At 51.4% G+C, this 21,734-nt stretch overlaps 1 protein-coding gene across 3 annotated transcripts; it reads right to left on the bottom strand.

Annotated features, from left to right (window-relative positions):
• Nucleotides 1–1,259: 1,259 nt before the first annotated feature.
• CACNG6 (calcium voltage-gated channel auxiliary subunit gamma 6) lies at nucleotides 1,260–21,192 on the bottom strand. 3 transcript variants are annotated; one of them, XM_080828797.1, is made up of 5 exons: nucleotides 21,086–21,192; nucleotides 19,657–20,088; nucleotides 15,115–15,189; nucleotides 12,968–13,105; nucleotides 1,260–2,507 (listed from the first exon to the last, which is right to left on the bottom strand). In XM_080828797.1, the coding sequence occupies exons 2-5, from the start codon at nucleotides 19,985–19,987 to the stop codon at nucleotides 2,389–2,391; spliced, it is 663 nt and encodes a 220-aa protein (XP_080684923.1). In that variant the 5' UTR covers nucleotides 19,988–20,088; nucleotides 21,086–21,192; the 3' UTR covers nucleotides 1,260–2,388. The 3 variants fall into 3 exon arrangements, with proteins under 3 accessions (XP_080684923.1, XP_080684922.1, XP_080684921.1); XM_080828795.1 differs by lacking the exon at nucleotides 1,260–2,507 and adding an exon at nucleotides 5,671–6,396; XM_080828796.1 differs by lacking the exons at nucleotides 1,260–2,507; nucleotides 15,115–15,189; nucleotides 21,086–21,192 and adding an exon at nucleotides 5,670–6,396 and having other exon boundaries at nucleotides 19,657–20,269.
• Between the last annotated feature and the right edge of the window lie 542 nt (nucleotides 21,193–21,734).

Genomic DNA, 21,734 nt, shown 5'->3' with positions numbered 1-21,734 from the left:
ATTGCAACATCACACTCCCCAAAGCCACTCCCCCCTCCCACCGAGCTTCTCCCGCTGCGAGTCCTCCCTGACACGACAAAAACTCAGACCGTCAGATTCCAACTCATAAAACAGAATTCCCGCGCGCTCCAGCCGCTCTGCTTCTGGGCATGTGCCCAAAGGAATCGAAAACAGGGGACTCCAAGGTGCAGAATCGTATCAGATATTTGCACGCCCGTGTCCACAGCAGCATGGAAGGTAGAAGCAATCCATCAACGGGTGAATGGATAAACAAAATACGGCACCTACATGTGTATTAATCAGCTGATGAATTCGCATTAATGATTAATGGTTAATTCCGAGAGAGCCACAGCCATCACAGAATACCGCAGCTGGCTGGCTGAAGCAGCCGAAATTTGTTTTCTCGTGGTTCTGGAGGCTGGAAATCTAAGATCAAGGCGTCAGCGGGGCTGGTTTCTGGGGAGATCTTTCCTTCAGGCTTGCAGATGACTACTTTCTCAACTGTGTCCTCACGGGGCTTGGTCTCGGTATGAGGAAAGAGAGAGCGTGAGTGAGCTCTGGTGTCCCTTCTAGAAAGCCACCAGCCCCATTAGATTAGGGTACCATCCTCTCGACCTCCTCAAGCCTTAATTACCCCCTTAAAGCTCCTGTCTTCCAATGTACTTACATTGGAGGTGAGGACTTCAACATACGAACTTGGGGCAGATAGATTCTGTCCATAACACCCCATGATAGAATATTATACAGCCTTCAAAAAGGAAGGAGCTTAGAGGTTTCCCATGCTAGAACACGGAGGAGCCTCAACGACACGATGCTCAGGGAAATAAGCCAGGACACAAAAGGACACACACTGGATGATCCCATTTCCGTGAAGTGCCTGGGGCTGTCAGATTCATGGAGACAGAAAGCAGCTGCCCGGGGCTGGAAGGAGACGCGAGCGGCGACGGGTGATGCATGACTGCTTCACAGATAGAGTCTCACTTTGGGAAGACAAAGTTCTGGAGGTCGACAAGCACATGAACGGACTTCATGCCACCGAATCCATCCGCTTTCGGGCTTTCTCTGCTCTTGGTGGACATTGTACCTGCGGCGGTTAGACCCTGGTCGGGGGCAGGTGGGGGGGCAGGACACAGAAACCTGGCACAGGCCCCCCGTCTTGAGCAAGCCCCTCCCACTTCTGGAATTGTTTATTTATCTAGCTATTTAACAAACACTTACTGAGCGCCTATGATACACCAGGCTTTTTTTTTTTTTTTTTTGGAAGGGCTATTACAATTTTTAAAATCCCCACCTTCATGGAGCTTATATTCAAAGACAGGCAGAACCAAGTAAATACACATTTATAGGGCCCCTGGGTGGCTCAGTCAGTTAGGTGTCTGCCTTCAGATCAGGTCGTGATCCCAGGGTCCTGGGATGGAGTCCCACATCAGGCTCCTTGCTCAGCGGGGTGCCTGCTTCTGCCTCTGCCTGCTCTTCTCCCTGCTTGTGCTTGCTCTTTTTCTGACAAATAAATAAATACAATCTTAAAAATAAATATTTATAGACTGTGATGAGTGCCAGGCTGGGTGTAAGTAGGGTCATACAATATAACATAATGGGTGTGTGGAGGGGAGGTCTTCCCTTCAGGAAGGGAGTCAGGGAAGGCTTGGAAGGAAGTGTGTTTACGAGAATTAGACTGCACCGTTTCCAGCCATGAGGAAGGTAAAGGGAATGACACTTGGACAGCCATTTCAGCAGGTGCAAAGGCCCTGAGGCAGGGAAGAATTGGCATGTTCTAGTTCTAAAAACCCAGCACATGGCCACTGCTGCTGGGGCAAAGCAGGCTGGTCAGAACAAAGCCCAGGAAGAAATGTACCAAGCTAGATCACACACAACCATGAGAAATCTGAATTTTTATCTAAGTAGGAAAGGAAGTAGAGCTTGGAAAATGTCTTCATAGCACAGAAGGAAGACTTGCAAATTCCTAGGCCCTCCTTATCTTATCCTTGGCTTTGCCCATCTCACACTGAGTGTGTGCTGCTTCTTTATCCTCGAGGAGGCAGTGAATAACGGTCAGAGCTGGTCTCATCAGATTCTGCACCGTGCCCTCCTTGGACTCCCCACAAACTTCGCTAGGCTCCTGTGAGTAGTGCTGCCGGGAACATTCACGTGTAGGTCTTTGTCTGAGCACCTGGTTTCGGTTACAGGAAACACCCCGGATTGGTCAATCCACAGAGACAGAAAGTAGATGAGTGGATGCTGGGGCCTGGGAGGAGTGGGAAATGGAGAGTGGCTGTTTGGCACAGACGCGGTTTCCTTTGGGGGCATGAAACGCCCTGGAACGACACTGAGAATGTACTAAATGGTGCTGGATTGTTTGCTTAAAAATGGTGAATGGTTCATTTTAGATTATATGAATTTGCCCTCCATTAAATCAGTGAATAACCTCGTAAACATCGCGAAGGCTAAGCAGACACGTCCGCGGGCCTCCTCTGTCCCTCTGGCCACAAGCTTGAATCTTCTTCGGGCTTTAAGAAAAAATGAAAAGACAAACATTACACAGAAAAATAGACACAGTTTGATTCTATTTACATGAAGTTCAAATATAAGCAAAATGAAACAACAGTTTCTTTAAAGAGTAGAATTATAGTTTTGCAAAACTACAAGGAAAAGGGAAGGATTTATTCCAAATCCAGGTTGTGGCTGGTAATCTTGGAGCTGGGAACTGAGGTGGAGATGAGCTCAGTAAAGAGCCTACGCGCGGCTTCCAAGATCCGAGTTCTTTTTCTCAGCCAGCGTTCTAAGAAAGCGAGTGTTTTTTTATTCTGACTCTTTAAATGTTGGGTTCTTACACACGCTTTTGCATATATGATGCGTTCCACATTTAAAAATAAATGTGGGCTGAATTTCAAAAAGACACTTTCGGACATTGGGTAAAACGTTAGCAACGGGGGGACCTGAGAGAAGAGTATGTGGGTCTTCTGTGCGTTATTTTGATCCTTGCGACATCCCTGTAACTTTGAAAGTATGTTCAAAAAGTTGTAAAATGGATTCAGAAAGGACAGGATTGTAGATTTCAAGAAGATTCTATTTTCCTTTACTGCAAAAAAACAAAAAACAAAAACAAAAACAAAAACCAAAAAAACAAGAGGGAGAGAAGCAAGTTAATGTTTCTGCAAATTATCCCACAGTATGATGTGGTTCCCATTACTGGTCTTTGGTGGGTCTCCATTCCCTGCCCCCACCTCTGAAAAGTCCACACGGACCCTGGGCAAGAAAGAGGGTGCAGAGTGCAGATCCCGCGCAATGAGCCATTCCCAAGACCGGAGGACCCTCCCTCTGCAGGCGGACATCTCTCAGAGCCTCCCCGAGCCAGCTGGGCTCAAAGTCAAGTAGAAAAAGAAAAAAAAAAAAAAGAGAGAATTGCTGATTCCACTCCCTGGCTTTTATCTGAGTTTATAATTACACGTTCATTAGTGTGATTATGTGATTAATATCTGTTTTCATCACCAGACTGTCAACTCTTCGGGGGGTCCCATTTTTGCTCTCCACTGTACGCGGGGCCCAAAGTGCCACTTGGTAATAACAGCAGCAGGGTGGATGGAGTGCGGCCCAGGGACCAAGGCTCTGCAGGGATTAGGGCGGCGGGGCTCTTGGCAGTGGCTCTGGAAGGTAAGCCCTGAGAGGAGCTCTCCGAAAAAGAAGGCAGACGTGGAACCCCAGCGGCCCGGCTCGGGTTTCCGTGGCCACGGCCCCGTGCCTCCTCTGCCCGTCCAAGGAGGACGGGAACCCCCCATCTTCAGCACGACGCTGGCTTCAGTACATCAGGAAATGAAGAGAGAGTCCTGCCAAAGAGGGCCCCATGGGGTCTGAGACAGGGGTGCAGGCCCAGCAAAACAACAGAGGGCCACCTCACGTTTTCTGGATGAAAACCAATCTCCCCAGTGAGGAGACTGCTGGGAACCCCATGATAATTTACAGTTATATATACGTAATTATTTATGCCCTATAACATGTCACGTTATATAAAGATTATGTTGCATGTTATGTTAAAAATATTATGATATGTTTATACATGAGATATTATGTTCTACCTGTGTAATGTTATGAATGCTATATGTATATGATAGGCTAGTACTATAACATTTATATAAAGATTACTGTAACATATAATGATGTTACATTATATAGTTACATAATACATAATTGTATCTATAATGATAATCAAATATAGAAATGCATAAGAGAATATGGTAACATTTAAATATAATACCCATAGTATTATTAATATAGTAACCAAGTGACTATAAAATACTAATATGCTATATATAATACTGACATAATATGTAATATTATATATATATATATTTATATGTATAAATAGAGCAACATTTAAAGGAATCAATCTCTGGGTATTAACATATTTGTATTCATAAATTTGTTTAAAATTTATTTTTAGGGGCACCCGGGTGGCTCAGTGGGTTAAGCACCTGCCTTGAGCTCAGGTCATGATCCCAGAGTCCTAGGATCGAGCCTCGCAGCCTGCTTCTCCCTCTCCCTCTGCCCGTCTCCCCCATCCTGACGTGTGCTAGCTCTCTCTCGCTCTCTCAAATAAAATCTTAAAAAAAAGAAAAGATTTTATTTTTAAGTAGTCTCTACATCCAACGTCAGGCTCGGACTCATAACCCCGAGATCAAGAGTTGCACGCTCTCAGGCATCCCTGCATCCTTAAAAATCCCTAAGTATTTTTAAATGTTTAAGAGACTTTGGCCATTGAGAAATAACGGATCGGCGTTGGCTTTTCCTGTGTAGCTGAAGAATGCACTCAGGTTGTGAGTTTGGGGTTGAAATACATACCTGGTCTTCACAAGGCTCAAGGCCAGCCCTTTGACCCCACAGAATGGGAAACCTTGACCCAGGGCTTCCTTCCCTCTGGCGTCCACTGCTGCTGCTCCAGCTCCTACCAGCATTCTGTTCACGCGGTCACCGCGTTCCCCCGAGAGGACAGCTCTCCGGCTTCCCTGGGAGCCCTGGGGGTGCACATCCCCTCCCACCGTCTCCTGGAGGCGATGGACGCTTACCCGACATGCACCTCGGCGGCCCTCAGCCTGTCCCGGACCCCGGTCCCAGAGCCACGTGCCCATCTTTAGGACCTGTTCCCAGGTCCTGCCGGGGCCGCCCTCACAGAGCACCACAGACCGTGCTGTCCCTGCTCTGGGGGCTGGAAGCCCAGGGTCCTCGCATCTCGGGGCTGTTTTTCTTGAGGACCCCAGGGGAGGATCTGGGCCGGGCTCTCTCTGGGGCTCAGAGGTGACTGGCCACCTTCTCCCTGTCTCTTCCCTCGGGCCTGTATGCATCCTGACCCCTGCTCCATACAAGGACACCAGTCCCTGGACTAGGGTCCACCCCGACGACCTCATTTTCACTTCATCACCTCTGTACAGACCCTCTTAGCAGATCAGGTGTCATGCTGAGGTCCTGAGCTTAGGACTCCAGCATAGATGTGGAAGGAACGCAGTTCGACCTACAATATTCATGCTCTACATCGCTGCATTTTCTTACCACAGTCTGTGGGTTTCTTGACATGTGACTTTGGGGCTGAGTAAAATGTCACAGGTTTCTGGAGAGCACAAGGGGAGTCACTTTTCTCTACCCCAGGACGCACAATCACACTCAAACAGACTCCAAATAAAAGCTGTTAAATTTCCAAACCTTTAATCCCAAACTGACCATAGCAAGGTCAGACCCAAAGATTTCCCCTCCCCTGTTTCCCCAAGGTTCAAATTAGGCTGAAGAGGTCTCTCCCACGAGTGAACACATCCAGATCAAGAAAACGAATCAGTCCAGCTCCCTCCCAAGACCCCCTGGCCTCATCCCGCCACCCCACTCCCTCGTTACCCTATCAGGTCCCCCTCCCCCCGACCTTCCCTGGGGACCCTCGTTTGCAAAAATCCTCTCCCCATCCTACCCCCAAGCGTCCCAATTCAGCCGCGGAGAAGAACGTATTCGCAGAGGGAGAAGATGAGGCAGAAGCAGGTCTGTGCAAACCCCATGTGCCTCACAACAAGGCGAACACAGTCTCTCCAGTCTCTCCAAAATCTGGGGGGCCAGATTTTGGGGGATAAAATGGAGAAAAGGAAGAGATTAGAAGTAGCTTGTACAAGGCACAGAGGTGGTTCTAGGCGGCCCTGTGCCCCTGCTTGGGGCAGAGTGAGCCCCAGGGCCAGGGAGGTAAGGTGAGCAGGAGAAAGCAGCCGCCCCCCAGCAGCAGGACCAGGCTAGCCCCCACCCCACAGCCCAGGGACCAGGAGTATTCGTAGGTCAGGGCGGGGGCAGGGGGAGGCTCAGGGCTGACTCTCCGCAGGAGGGCTTGCACGGAATGCCGGAACACCTCCAGGCTGACCAGGAGCAGCAGGCCTGTGGGGAAAAGACAGGCATGGTGCTCAGGGACCCCGGGGGACATCCCCCCACCTGGATCTGAGCGTTTCCCTAACATGCCCATCTCGTGCTCCTGTCACCCCCCCCCCATTCATCCAACGGCCCCTTACTAAACACCTACTACACAGCACGGTTTGGGAAGCTGGAGATACAGAAGGAACACAACACAAACTGAGAGGGACAGAAGGACAGAGGGACAGAATGGTGGCCGCCGGGGGCTGAGGGACTGGGGGAGTGTATGGGGGCTGCTCCATGGGACAGACCGGCCACAAGAATGGATGAAATGGTAAATTTCATGTTGTGCGTGTTTTATAGCCTTAAGAAAGAAAAAAGCGGGGGGCGCCTGGGTGACCCAGTCTGTTGAGCCTCCTGCTTGACTTAAACTCAGGTCATGACCTCAGGACTGTGGGATCGAGCCCTGCGTTGGACTCCACGCTCGACCTGGAGCCTGCTTCAGGTTCTCTCTCCTTCTGCCCCTCCCCCTCCTACAAACAAACAAACAAAGCCAGCCCTGCAATCAAGAACAGCAAAAATCAAATGACAACTCCATTTTAAAATATTTTTTAAAAAAAGAAAAAGAAAAGAAAAGGGGTGTCTGGCCGGCTCAGTTGGTAGAATGTGCAACTCTTGATCCCAGGGGTTGTGAATTCAAGCCCCACACTGGGTGTAGAGTTACTTAAACCAAAACCAAAACCAAAACTCCATCAAGGCTTTTGGAAAGAGGGATGATGGAATCTGAAACAGCCCGACTCCTGGGAGCCCAGAGTAGAACATGGTTGCCAAGGGCTGGCAGGGAGGGGAGTGGGGGAGATGTGGGGCAAAGGGCACAGAGTTCAACTATGCAAGGCGAATGAGTTGTGCGGATCTGAGGTCCAGCTGGGTGACTATGGTTAGCAGCCCCTCTCCTACACTCGAAATCTGCTACAAGACTAGGTCCTCGGAGTTCCCACCATGCCCAGGAAGGCAGCCATGTGAGGTGATGGATAGGGTTAATAAGGCTGACCGTGGTTATCATTTCACGACGGGCATGTACACCGACACATCAAGTTGGACACCTTGAAGACCTACGATTTCCACTCATCAACCATACCCCAGGAAAGCCCATTCATCACACCCTAATGAAGAAGCGGGATCCTAAAACGGAAAGAAAGGCAGTCAAGTCACAATGCAATTTGGTTGAAAACAACGATGACAAGAGAAGAAGAAAGAACAGACCGACAGAGACACTAACCCATGGAGCTTATGTTCTACTCGGAAGAGACAGGTGGTGAGCAAGTAAACAAAAGCTTGCAAAACTCAGATGCCTGCAGGTGAGTGTGGTGGGAAACATGAGAAAAAGCAGCCAAACCTCAACTCCGGCCAACCTTCACTTCCCCTTCAGAAATAGGGACTTACATTGCCAGACCTTCTGATTTTTCAAGGATAGCTGGAATTTTTTAAATGATGACTGTTTTTATGGAAATTCGCCCAACCTTTAAACACTTGCTCAGAGACATTTTTACGCACTGCCCGCCAAAGTACGTTTCTGGGTCATTGCTGGCTGTGGGCTGCCAGGATGTAACTTCCAAAGTAAACACATGAGGAGACAAGATAATTTCAGACAGTGATGTGTGCCGGGAAAGGAGATAAATACAGGGTGATGGGAAGGGGAGTGACATCCAGGGGTGGAGCAGGGACTTTAAGATGGTGCCACCAGGAAGAGCCATTTGAGTAAGACCTGGAGGATGAAAAAAAGAACCAGGCACCCACAAAACTAAGTGATGGCTGTTCCAACAGAGGGAGCAGCTGGTCCAAAGGTCCTACGGTAGAACAAGTAAAGGGTGTTTGGGGGAAAGAGAGAAGGTCGGTGTGGCTGGAGCAAAGAGAGTGAGGAGCGGAGAGTGGCAGGTGATGGAAGTAGAGAGGCCAGCAGGGGTCAGGTCATGTAGGACTCTCTGATGGTCATCCATGAGTCATGGGTCCTAGCGGTCTCCTCTCTCTGACCCTGAGTCTGGCCCCAACCTCCGTCCCAGACCCTCCTTCCTCCCGGCATTCTGCTTCCCTGTGTGGTTTTTAATCAGGGGACTGGAGAAGGCAGCCAGGAAACTCTGTCCCGTAGGTCACTGGCTCCCCTCTGAGGCCTTCTTGGCCCCACGCAGCTCAGTTTAAGGGACCGGAGTATAAGAACATCGGGACAAGGAGGAGACATTCTCCAGCCCCTTTCTTCCTTGGCTAATCCACGCATCCTTCATTCATTCAACAGACCTTCCCTGAGCTCTCACTGTAAACAAGACTATCAAAGACCCTGTCCTCCTGGAGCTCCATCCCAAAGGGAGAATTGGACAGTAACCAGGTAGATGTATTGCTGTGGGCTGAATTGGGGCCCCAAAAGTTCACTGTTGGTGTCCTGATCCTGTAGTTTCTCAGAATGTGACTATATTTGAAGATAGGATCTTTAAAGCAATAATCAAACGTAAATGAGGCCAATAGGGCCCTCATCCAATATGGAGAGCCATATGACTAACGTCCTTACAAGAAGAGGTGGTGAGGACACAGACACACAGAGTGATGACCGTGTGAGGACACAGGGAGAAGACGGCCATCTGCAAGCCAAGGAGAGAGGCCTCGCAGGAAGCCAGCCCTGCCCACACCTGGATCTCAGACCTCCAGCCTCCAGAACTGTGAGAAAATACATTTCTGTTCTTCAAGCCCCTTCCCCCTCCCTCAGTCTCTGGTAAGTTACCATGGCAGCCTGAGCAAACAAATACATACATAAATACATAATTTGGGGTATCGATCGAGTCTGCGGGGGAAGAAAAGGCAAGGTAGGGACATAGCAGGTAATGGGCCTGCTCTAGACAAGGTGGTCAACAGTGGTCCCTCTGGGGCGGTAATACCTCGTCGGAGACTTAGATGACGTGAGGAAAGAAGACACGGGGAGATCTAGCGCAAGAACATTCCAGGCTGAGGGGGCAGCAGTGCAAAATGCTCTGAGGGAATGAGCTTGGAGTGTCTGAGGGGCGTGGAGAAGCCACGTGGCCAGAGTGGAGGGAGCGAGTGGTAAGAGCTGAAGTCCGCGTAGTCAGGAGCCGGGCCACGTAAGACCTTGGAGCCACATTATTCTAGTGGTAGTAAATTACTGTTACTCTATGGGCCTTTGAACTAGGTAGGAACCACAGTATGATTTGCGGTTTGAAAACATGACTGACCCCAAAGTCAAAAAAGGTAGGACTTGGCCATGGGCTATATAGTCTGTGGACCCCTGGCCTTGACACACTAGCTTTGTGCCAAGAATCTAACCAGATGCTGTCATGTCTCGTCTCTTCCCACTAGACCTTACGAGATACGTATTATTGTCATCCCCGCTCTACAGATGGGAACATGAAGGCCTGGAGAAGTGGAGCTTGGGTTTGAGGGAAGCCAGGTCTACTCCGTACACTACTCTGTTAGGCACATCACTGTACCTCCTCCTTGACCAAGCCCGACATCCCTTGTATGACCTAGAAGGGCCCAGGTGATCTGGCCCTTGCCCACTTCTTCAGCCCCCTTTCGGCTGCTCTTTCCACCCTATAACAGTAGAGAGTAGGGCTTCTTTCAGCCTTTAGATGCACCAAATTCTTTCAAGCCTGGAGCCTCGTATGCATCCCTATTTACGTTACACTTCTTCTGAGAAGGCCTCCCTGATCACTGCCGCTTAATTCAATATCAGATCTCCCTCTTATACATTTCCTTCATCCTCTGTTCATTTATAGCATTTACCGCAGCTGGAATTATCAACATATATTAATTCATATTAGTACTGGCTGGCCGGCCAGTTTCTATCTCCCTCACTAAACTATAAATGCACGAGGGCAGGAAACTTGTCTGTCTCAGAGCTCTAACACATGAACAACACGTGATGTGTATATTTTATGAAGAGAAACAATATAACCCAAATATGTCCCTTTATCTAAGGAGACCTTAAAAACACAATCTGCGCGGTCCCTGATACCCGATATAACCAAAGCACCTACAGCATCAAATCCGCCCCCTCACTTTCATTTGGCTGTACAGTCTGCAGAAAATTTCATGCCTGAGACTTCCATAAAACACTTTTCTATCCACACCTCCATGGCACCCCCAGGAATAACCCGGGTATGAGTTCAGTAATAACAGCAGCACCGAATCCCTACCATGCTGTAAATTCCATGAGAACAGGAACATGTTGACCTCATTCATCATTCTATCCCCAGTGGTTCCTAACACAGCATCGAGCACTTACGAGATATCAAAAAAATACTTGTTCAATAATTGGATGGATGAACAGATGGAAAAACAGATTAGATGGAGAGGAGGAGAGAGAAAGGGAGAATGGAAAAGGAAGAGAAGAGAGTGGGAGGGGAATTAATATTAGTGAATTGATAGATGGATGCCTGGATGGACGGATGGGATGGATATTTGACAAATGGATGTTTGGATGAGTGAGTTCGGGGATCTAAGAACATTTGGGTTCAGAGATTAAAAAAAAAAAAAAAAAGATTCGCCAGATCACGTGACTCTTCAGAAATTGGGATTCCAACCCTGATCTTTTGATTCCCTGGTCCATCTTTTATACCAGGATCCGCCTCACTCTCCATGCTCCAGCCACACTGGCTTTCTTTCAAGACTTTAACTTCATCAAACTCTGTCTAGCTTGGTTACTCATGGTAACTCTCTAACTCTTTGCTTTAAACCAAGGATTCTTATTATGCACTCACAGAAATCTACTTTCCTTTTCCTCTATAGCACCTAGAAGTTTGTAATGGTAGGATGACCTGTGATATTTCTGTGTCCTTAACCAGATGATAATCTCTGTAAGGGAAAGCACCTTTCTGTCTTGTACACTCTGATAGGACCTCTACATACATGTACAAACGTATTGTGTGTACTGTGCACCAATGAGTAAAATGAACACATGAATTAATGAAAGAAAGGAAGGGACATGACTGAATTTCACCCCTTATTTAGGAAGATACCTAAGGCAACAAAAGAATAGGAATTGGGCATTATTTTCCAATCATACATTTGTGCTCTCTAAGACTCATCGTGTCTCTCTTACCTTGCGCCAGGATCTACCTCTCTTGTTGTTAGAGCTACCACGTACCTTTGGGCAAGATTTGGTCTGCTTTATGCTCTGACCTTCATTCTGTTCCTCAAACTTTTTAAGTCTTTTACAGCCTCCGTACATGCTAAACCTTCATAGCCATCATCATCATCATCATGGCCAACATCGCCACAAACATCACCAATTTTGCCACCACCTCTGTCACCACCACACTCTGATAGGATGATTCCCATTCATTCTTCAATCGCCAGCTTAAATATCACCTTCTCTGAGTTTCTCGGACATACCCTCACTGCAATACATTCCCCTAATATGCTTTATCCTAACTCTTGTCACAGTTATGGTTGTAATATGTGTAATTACTCATTACGGTCCAATTGTCTATTATATGTTATTTATTTATTTGACAGAGTGAGAGAGCACGAGCAGGGGGAGCAGCAGAAGGAGAGGGAGAGGCAGGCTCCCTGCTGAGCAGGCGCACAATGCAGGACTCCATCCCAGGACCCTGGGATCATGACCTGAGCTGAAGGCAGACTCTTAACCAGCTGAGCCACCCAGGTGCTCCTGGTTACTGTCTAATTCGGTCAGAATCTAGGCTCTATGAGGGACAGACACCATCTGTCTTGTTAGTCTTGTATCTCCAGCCCTTAGCACAGCACATGGACTATAGCAAGTGCTCAGTAAACACACAAAGCATAAATAGATGAAGCTAATATAATTAGTGACCTTTATATCTACCTTAGAAAACATTTGATCCAATGAGGACTACGTTAACAAAATGCAGCATTTTTTTTTTTTTTGGACCATCAACTCCAAGAATGCAACAGTCCTTAAAGACCCCAGTTCCACTTCTAAAAGAATGTTTGGAGACCTTCCAATTCTCAGTGAATAATAGGGCTTAGAACCCTCACATTTGAGCCTACAACAGCCCTTGTGCTTCCCAACAATGCTTACAGATGTCCTCCAACTTCCTAGCATACAACAGTGCTTGAAGACTCCAGGTGGAACCTGGAGATGCACCCCCCAATTCCCAGCCAACAACAGGGCTCAGAATTCTCCTATGTTTGAGACCACTATAGCCATTGAGCTTCTCCAATCACCAGCATCCAACCCAGCATGCAATAATCCTTGGAGACCTTTGGTCCAAATTTAAAATAGTGTCTGGAGAACTTTGATGCCCAGACAACAACAAAACTTGGAATTCTCCCATTTTGGAGCCTACTATAGCCCATGGGTTTCCCTCAACTCTCAGCATGCAAGAGTGTTTGGGGACCCTACCTCCCAACATACAACAGTGTTCAGCACACCCTACCTTCCAGCATGCACAGTGCCTGGAGACCCAACCTCCCAGCATGCAACAGTAGTTGGAGATCTAACCTCCCAGCATGCAACAGTGCTTGGACACCCTACTTCCCAGCATGCAACCATGCCTGGAGATCCAACCTCCCAGCATGCAATTCCCTCAGTCTCCAGGCTCCCAACCCTCACCTGAGAGGCCAAAGCAGACGGCTCCAACTCGGAGTAGGAAATCTGCACCTTTGCTGAGCACCATGATGACACAGAGGCACCCCAAGGCCATGACTACCAAGCCTAGGACTGCTATCACTGCAGCTGCCAGATTCACCTCTGCAAGGGGAGGAAAGGGAAGAAAGAGAACATGGGATGTAGGAAGAACTCCCCTATAGGGACCCAGAACTAAGAAGATGGAAGATTCAGAACTAGTCAAAATTTTTCAGGTAGATCATCCAGTCCAATATTATGCTTACACTGTTGAAGAAACTAAGACTCGCAGAGGGCCAAGGATTTGCCCGAGACCCCAGAGCAAAGAGAAGACGCAGCCAGGATATGAAGGGAAAGGGAACTGCCCATCATCACTTATGATCTGGTCCCTGTTTGCTTACAGGTGAAGCAGCTGAGACGGTGGACGTGTGGGTGACAACAGAGAAGACAGTATGTTACAGTGGAACGGTCCAAGTCTGAATTCTCCCCAGCCACTTCCTCATTGGAAGATTGTAGTAGAAATCACCAAGCCTCTCTGAGCCTTGGTTTCCTCCTCTAGAAAATCAGGATCAAAATCTCTATTTGATTGGGTTGTTGTGAGGATTAGAAATCTAATGTGCCCAGTGGAGTGCCTGGCACACAGCAGGTGTGAACACGGGCACGCTGATGACAGGCACAGAGACCTGCCCCAGTTCACTGAGCACAAAGACAAGACACAGAGGAGGGAGACCCACTCTACTACACACGGGGCACCACACTGTCTGTTTTAGATGCATTGTTGCATTAAATCCTTACAAAGACCGGATAAGAGTCATGATACGACCACAGTCCCTTTACTGGTGGGGAGGGATACTGAGATACTGGGCTGATGGAGAGGCTGTGGTTGTAGCAGAAAGGGTAAAATTCTAAAAGTCCCATTATTTAGTATGGTTGCCACTAGCTATGTGTGGTCTTTTAATTTTAAGTGGATTTAAATTAAAACAAAATTTGGGGTGCCTTGGTGGCTCAGTGGGTTGAATGTTTTACTCTTTTTTTTTTTTTTTTAAAGATCTCACCCTATTTGAGAGAGAGAACAAGTGTGGATGAGCAGAGGAGGGGGCAGAGGGAAGCAGGCTCCCTGCTGAACAGGGAGCCTGATGTGGGGCTCCATCCCAGGACCCTGAGATCAGGACCCGGGCTGAAGGCAGATGCCCAACTGACTGAGCCACCCAGGCGCCCCACGAAGGTTGGACTCTTGATCTCAGCTCAGGTCTTGATCTCAGGGTTGTGAGTTCAAGCCTCACATTGGGCTCCATGCTGGGCATGAAGCCTACTTAAAAGCAAACAAACCCCAAATTAAAAAAAAAAAAAAAAACACAAAAAAAAACCTAGTTTCTGGTGGCTCAGTTGTTAAGCCTCTGCCTTTGGCTCAGGTCATGATCCCGGGGTCCTGGGATCGAGTCCCGCATTGGCCTCCCTGCTCAGTGGGGAGCCTGCCTCTCCCTCTTCCCTTGCTCCTCCCCCCTGCTCATGCTTTCTCTCTGTCAAATAAATAAATAAAATCCTAAAACACACACACACTGAGTTTCTCCATCACACTAGCCACGTTCCAAGTGCTCAGCAGCCACATGGGGTCAGCGGCTATCAGCAAAGTGCTATCAGCAAAATGCTATCAGCAAAGATAGCATTTTCATTTCATGGAAGATTCCATCGGAGATCATTGCCTTAGAGTCAGGACTATTTGGGTTTGAATTCTGCCACCGCCTCTGCCACTTCCCAGGAGAAGTAAATGTAACCATTTCTGGGCCTCCATTTTCTCATCTGGAAGATGAAGACAGAGCCGCTGCCCCACGGGGTCATGCAAGGGACCGGAGTTCCTAGAAAGGAAACCCTCCGCGCTGTGCTTAGCATGTGGCGAGCGCACATCACTAAGATGTTAAAGTACTACCCACAGAAAGGGGCTGTGGCCTGCCTGAAGTCACACAGCACGTGACAAAGGCAGAGTTGGAGCAGAAGCATCAGGCACGGCGGGGACCCCCCCAAAGATGGGACGTCCCCGGGGCGAAGCAGAGAAGACAATGCCATCAAGAACTCCTCCGGCATGGCCAGCCTATCCCCTCACCCCCGCTCCCCCTACCACAGGGTACAGATCTCACCTTTCTTTGTCGTTCTCTGGAAGATGCGTGCGTTTTCCCCCGTGGTAAAGAATTTAAAATAGGTACAGTTTGCTTCTGTGGGAGCAGGAGAGAAAGAGGTGATGACATGGAAGTTGCTAGGCTAAGGTCAGGATGGACATTTAGCATCGCTCACAGCAGCCTAAAATAGGACATCCGCATCCCCAACAGACACAGGACACAGACGATGCTCAGAGAAGCAAAAACCACCTGCCGTCACCTAGCTATCAGGAGCTGGGGCTCCAGTCTGCTCTGAGGTCCAGATCTGTGGCCTAGTGAGGGCCGTTGACCTCTCTGGGGCCTCTGACTCTTTCTCTATAAAATAAGAAAACAGTCTCGTTCCGGGCTCCACCATATGGGTTTGCCGAGGGCCACGTGGGATTAGAAACAATGATGGCTTTATTCAACAAAGGACACCAAGATACAGGGAACAGAAGGCTAAGAGACTCGGAAGAGATTCTCATCTCAGAGAGAATTCACTCCTGCAGGTCAGCAAGAAAAGAGAGGGAAACCAATTGAAAAATGGGCAAAGGACAGATATAGTCAATTCACAGAAGACGTCTGAATGACTCACAAGGATATGAAGAGATGCTCCACCTCCCCAGGGATCCCAGAAATGCAGCTTAAATCAGCAGGGGAACGCCACTTTAGATCAATTAGATTGGCAAATATTAAAAGGATAATATCAAGCAGTGGAAAGAGAAGAGGAAGCAGCTGGGAGTATACACTCGTGTTTTTTGGAAAGCACTCCGACGTCCTTTACGAAATGAAGTACATTGATAACCTATAGCCCAACAATTTCATCTCTGGGTGTGTGCCCAGGCGAACACTACAGGCAGGAACATACACGTGCGTGTTCACTGCAACACTGTTGCTAACAACGGGGAGGCTCAAGGAAGGGTGAGGGACTGGTTCTGGAGCAAGTCTCTGCGGCACACAGTGGCCAAGAATTAGAATAATAAAGCCACGCGGGGAGATCTGAGCAAGTGTTGAGAAAAAAAATCATAAACAGGAAAAAAATCCATGGCATGGTATCGTTTATGTAAATTAAAAGACAGATATAAAGAACGCTCAGTATTTTCCAAGTTAACATATATATTCGTGTGTGCGTACCCAGCCCTTTAAAGAGCCGAGTTAGAAAGGAATGGTGGGGGGACGGGGAAGAACAGCGTCTAAAATAAAGCATGGGAAGGATCTTGGGAAGGCAACTGGTGGCAATTGTGGTGTCAGCCAAAGAAGAACCAGATTCGTCCGACTTGGTGTACCTGAGGTCCAAGGACACCGAAGCTTTAAAAAGGCGGGAGAGGGGGCACTTTCTGAACTGCATTTCAAAACCAGCACCTCTCAGAGAATTCGCCTGGCCCCATGCTCGCCTTCTACAGATGGGGAAACCGAGGCACGGGAAGGCGGACAGGAAGAGAGGTTCAAGATGTAGGAAGGAGAGGGGGGCTGGGTGGTCTGGAGGAAGAGAAAGGAACTGACCAAATTCTGGAGTGACAAGAAATAAGGTGCTGAGTCAGGCGAGGTGGGGGGAGACCCCACAGCCGCGCCCAAGGGAAGGCGAGGGGCAGGCAGGGTCCCATCCAAAGCAGTTTGACGGGAGTCCTTACCCCGCAGCGGCAGCAATCCCGCAGCAGCAAGAAGTAAGAGATGCTTCATGCCGCAGAGCAAAGGGTGAGGCTGCTTAGTTTGTAGCAGTCAGTGGGGGCCCAAGGGTCTTCATCCACGAGGGAAGGGTGAAGTCCCATCTAGAGAGTAAGAAGGTGTGGTACATCTTTCTGAGAGAGTGCGGGCTGTCCGGCCTCCTGTTTTGGCTACTCATGATTGAGGACCTCTCACCTCTGACTCCGGTTGGCATCGCCCATTTGGAAAAGAGTAGGATGGCTCACACACACCCCTCTCCCCACGCAGCCCAGGGAAATATGGGAGCCCTTTGAACGGTAGGGCAGCGGGTGGGATAGTCCTGAGATAATGGAAGTTGTGAGTTTCTGGAGGGTCCCCTGGAGGGTGAGGACTGGGAGAGGATGGAGACCATCCTGGGAAGAGGCTGAAGTCCTTTCTGATCAGTTGGGGGGGGGGCATCAAGGGATGTGAGGAATCCTGCCTTGTGCAGTGAGCTTGGGGCAGGGGGCATCCCCTCAGGGGACAGCCAGGACCTCTGGAACATCTTTGTGGACTAGTGAGATGCAATCCAGTGTGGTTGTTAAGAACAGAGACAACCAGCGTTCAAATCCCCTATGACTAGCCCGGCTGCAGAGATAAAGCTGCTTAACCTTCCTCACTCCTCATTCCTCGCTTCCATAAAATGGGGATGATATGTAGTAACTATCCAGAAGGTTGCTAAGAGGATTAATGAGTTCACACATGTAAAGTACTTCGAACAGAGCCTGGGGGCATAAGCCTCCAAGCATATTACACAAGCATAGGATTCCCAGGACAGCTCATTTTGTCAACATTTGGGAACTTCCTGCTTGAGACTCCACGGGGCAAACAGAAAAAAACAAAAAACGAGCCCATCTGCAGAAGCAAAGTGTTTAATCCAGACCCTGAGTGGGTGGGGAACTCACACAACAAGGGGTGCTGGGCATCTCACTTTGCTCTCAAGGACTTGGGACATCCTACTTGGGACCCTATGGATGTAAGATAGCACATCTAGATAAGTGAGAAGGGAAATCCCATCCGGAGCCCAGAGGGTTAGAGGATCTTCTCTGAGGGGCACTGAGGTGCTGGGAGAGTAGAGTGCTGGAGATCTCATGTGGGTGATCAAGCCTGTGACAACCCGGATGGACCGTGAGGGGTATGGGATACAGAGCAAGAGCCCTCTGGGGCTCCCAAGGGGTATAGGATGTCCCACTGGTGTACATGAAGGGCATGGCATGCCCCGTCGGGGAGAGTGTGAGGTATGGGATAGCTCTCTGGCATCAGCAGGGGTGAAAGGGCATTCTGCAGGACAGTGAGGGCTGTGCGGTTTCTGTAAGAGAAAAGAAGAAAGACCAGAGGGTCCAGTCTGGACGCTCTGGAGTGGGAGGGATGGGAAATGAAGCTACATGTTTCCCAGAGGCATAAGATCTCCACTGGGATGTTGCAGGGTGTTTGGCAAACCCCAACTCTCTCTCCAGGAGCACAGGCTGTGTCAGGAATGCGGGCGTTTCTGGGGAGTGCAGGCTGCTCGCGTTGCCAGCGGTGTGTGAGGGACAGGCCGGGGCTCAGGACATGCGCTGCATGGAGAGGTACAAGATCTCTTCAGGGAGCACGGGCTCTCTCGGGATATAGGCTGGCCTGGAGACACACAGATGTCTGGGGCCGCATGCTCTGCTGGACGTACAAGAGCTCTGGAGGTCAGAGCATAGTCTGGAGCACAGGCTGGCCTGTGGTACCAGCTGGTCTGAGGGTGCAGGCTGGCCTGGGGTTCAGGCTGATCTGGGGGTGCAGGCTGGTCTAGGAGTACAGGCTGGTCTAGGGGCACAGGCTGGTCTGGGGGCACAGGCTGGTCTGAGGGTGCAGGCTTGTCTGGGGAGTACAGGCTGATCTGGGGGGTATAGGCTGGTCTAGGAGTACAGGCTGGTCTAGGGGCACAGGCTGGTCTGGGGGCACAGGCTGGTCTGAGGGTGCAGGCTGGTCTGGGGAGTACAGGCTGATCTGGGGGGTATAGGCTGGTCTAGGAGTACAGGCTGGTCTAGGGGCACAGGCTGGTCTGGGGGCACAGGCTGGTCTGAGGGTGCAGGCTGGTCTGGGGAGTACAGGCTGATCTGGGGGGTATAGGCTGGTCTAGGAGTACAGGCTGGTCTAGGGGCACAGGCTGGTCTGGGGGCACAGGCTGGTCTGAGGGTGCAGGCTGGTCTGGGGAGTACAGGCTGATCTGGGGGGTATAGGCTGGTCTAGGAGTACAGGCTGGTCTAGGGGCACAGGCTGGTCTGGGGGCACAGGCTGGTCTGAGGGTGCAGGCTGGTCTGGGGAGTACAGGCTGATCTGGGGGGTATAGGCTGGTCTAGGAGTACAGGCTGGTCTAGGGGCACAGGCTGGTCTGGGGGCACAGGCTGGTCTGAGGGTGCAGGCTGGTCTGGGGAGTACAGGCTGATCTGGGGGGTATAGGCTGGTCTGGGAGTACAGGCTGGTCCAGGCGCACAGGCTGGTCTGGGGCTACAGGGTGGTTTCAGGTATGGGCTAGTTTTAGGGCACAGACTAATCTGAGGGTACAGGCAGTTTGGGGCACAGGATATAACCGGGACAGGCCGCTTGGGGGGTGGGTGGGTACAGGAAGGCCAGTTACAGGCCAGTCGGAAGTACAGCCTTTCTTCTCTCCCTCTTCTCGCTCCCTCACCCGCTACTCTCCCCCCCCCCATACAGTTTGCATCTGGGGCAAAGGTTGTCGCAGGAAGCACTGGCTGATGTGGGCGTGGGCTGGTTCTGAGCGCTGGTTTCCTCCTTGGGGCTCAGGCTCCCCCTGGGGTATGGGTTCCGCTGACCGCGACCGCTCCCGCTCCCTTGGGGTACAATCCTCGGGCTGGGGGCAGGGCCTCTCACCTCCGGGCAGCTCCGCGGGGCCGCAGGTGTCCCTGCCCGCGGGCACGTCGGACTGCCACAGCCGCTTGATGCACATCTTCCAAAGCCCCAGGTGGGCGGCCTCGCAGATGGCACTGCCATTGGTCTTGTAGGTGTTGAGCTCCACCCAGAACTCGGTGCCCACGGCCAGCACGGCCAGCGTGGCGCCCACGGCGCTCAGCAGGAGCCCCAGCTTGATCTTTCCCTCCCGCTCGGGCGTCAGCGGGTGCTGCCCCTGGGCCCTCCGGCGGCTCGCAGCCTCCCGCCGCCGCCGGTCCTCCTCTTGCATGAAAAAGTTGGACCACATCATCATCCTGGAGGCCGCAGCCCCGGCAGGGCTCAGAACAGGTGCAAAGGAGGCAGGGCCGAGGAGGGGTCCTGAGGGCGGGAGGGGGGAGGCGAGCGCCCGTGGTCCTGAAGGAGGCGAGGGGCTCGGTTTCCACTGGATTCTGAGAAAGGAAGATGTGAACCTTCCCCAGAACCTCCAGTAGGGGAGTTGAGGTTTCCTCGGGAGCTTAGAAGAGGAAAAAATAGAGCCTCTGCGCCGGAAACCCTCCAAGTTCAGAGGAGGGCCTGGGGAGGCCACAGAAACTCCACAAAGAAGGTGGGACCCAGAAGAAAGTCAGGGCACCCCCAAGGCGCCGAGCTGGAACCTGGGTCTCTAGCAGAGGGGCCGCAGGGCTCCAGAGCGAGAACTGAGCCCTGGCTGAGGCTCTGAGGGGCCACTCCGGGTCCCCACTGGGAGGAATCACCAGAGGGAAACTGGGTGTCCAGGAGCACCCCACTAAGGCTCAGAGCTCGGGGTACCCAGGGACGGTTGCCGAGGGCCTCTCGAGTGTTTGAGAGGAGAAGCCTCCTGGTTCCTTTTGGGCTCAGAGTCTGGAGTGGGAGAAGCTGGGTTCCCTCTGGAGTTCAGAAGGGATCAGAACTCCTTCTGGGTCTCAGAAAGGCCGTAGGGCCCCCAACATTCACAGAAGGGGACAGTGGAGTCCTGACGTGGCTTCAGGAAAAGGGGGTGGGTGTCTCCCTGGCCATTCAGAGACGAGAGATCAGAGAGTCTCCCTGCGTCTGAGAGAGGGGACAGTGGCTCAGAGACACAGTGGGGTCCAAAGAAGGGGCTGGCAGACGCCCCCGGGCTCAGGAAGGGGACCTGGGGTCCCTATCGGCGCCAGAAGGGAGGGCTGTGGTCCCCACTGAGGCTCAGGAAACGGGCACGAAATCCCCCCGGGATTCGAAGGACAACTGGGACCCGGAAGGGACTCTGCGTCCCTTTGGGATCACTCGGCTCCCCCTCCCCCGGGCTCCCAGGGCCTGCCGGGCCGGGAGGGCTCCAGGCTCAGCTCCAGGCCAGCTGCCTCCCGCAGGCCTCCCACCCCGGTCTCCCGGGCAGGGCCCCCTCTCGCTCTCCTGCCTCCGCGCCGCGCCGGCCCCAGCTCCGCGACGCCTCCGAGCCGTCGGGTCCTGCAAGTCGCCGCCCGCTCCGCCCCGACGCGCAGCTCGGCTCCGTCCGGCTTCGCCCCACCCGCCTACCCCCGCGCCCTCCCGGGCTATTTCAGGCTCGACCCGTAAATAACACCCGCACCTGTCGCCCAGCGCCTGTTGCCATAGGGACCCTGGGTATTTTAAGGGGAGGCGAGGGGAGGAGGGAAGCTGCCCGGGGAGGAGGGCCTGGGGGCGGGGTCCTGACCCTGCTGGAGCCCGAGGGGACTTTATTTCCTTAAGGGGCAAGCGCCTGAGCCGAGGATCCCGACTCCATGGTGGCAGGGAACCTGGATTTGGGGTCCGGAGCAGGCCTGGCTGGGAGCCTGAATTGCTACGTCTGAGGGAGGAGTGACTGGGGCCCCTGACTCCTGGGTCTGAGGGAGGAGGAGGGGCGGGGGCTGGACTCCTGGGTCTGAGGGAGGAGGGGACTGGGGGGCTGGACTCCTGGGTCTGAGGGGGTAGGCTGGGGGCCTGGACTCCTGGGTCTGAGGGAGGAGGGGGCTGGGGACCTGGACTCCTGGGTCTGAGGGAGGAGGGGGCTGGGGACTGGACTCCCGGATCTGAGGGAGGAGGGGCTG

Source organism: Martes martes (genome assembly GCF_963455335.1).
Source record: "Martes martes genome assembly, chromosome: 17".
Classification (NCBI taxonomy): Eukaryota; Metazoa; Chordata; class Mammalia; order Carnivora; family Mustelidae; genus Martes; species Martes martes.
Note: the sequence above shows the minus strand (reverse complement) of the source record. Positions and strands in the feature narration are given on the sequence as shown.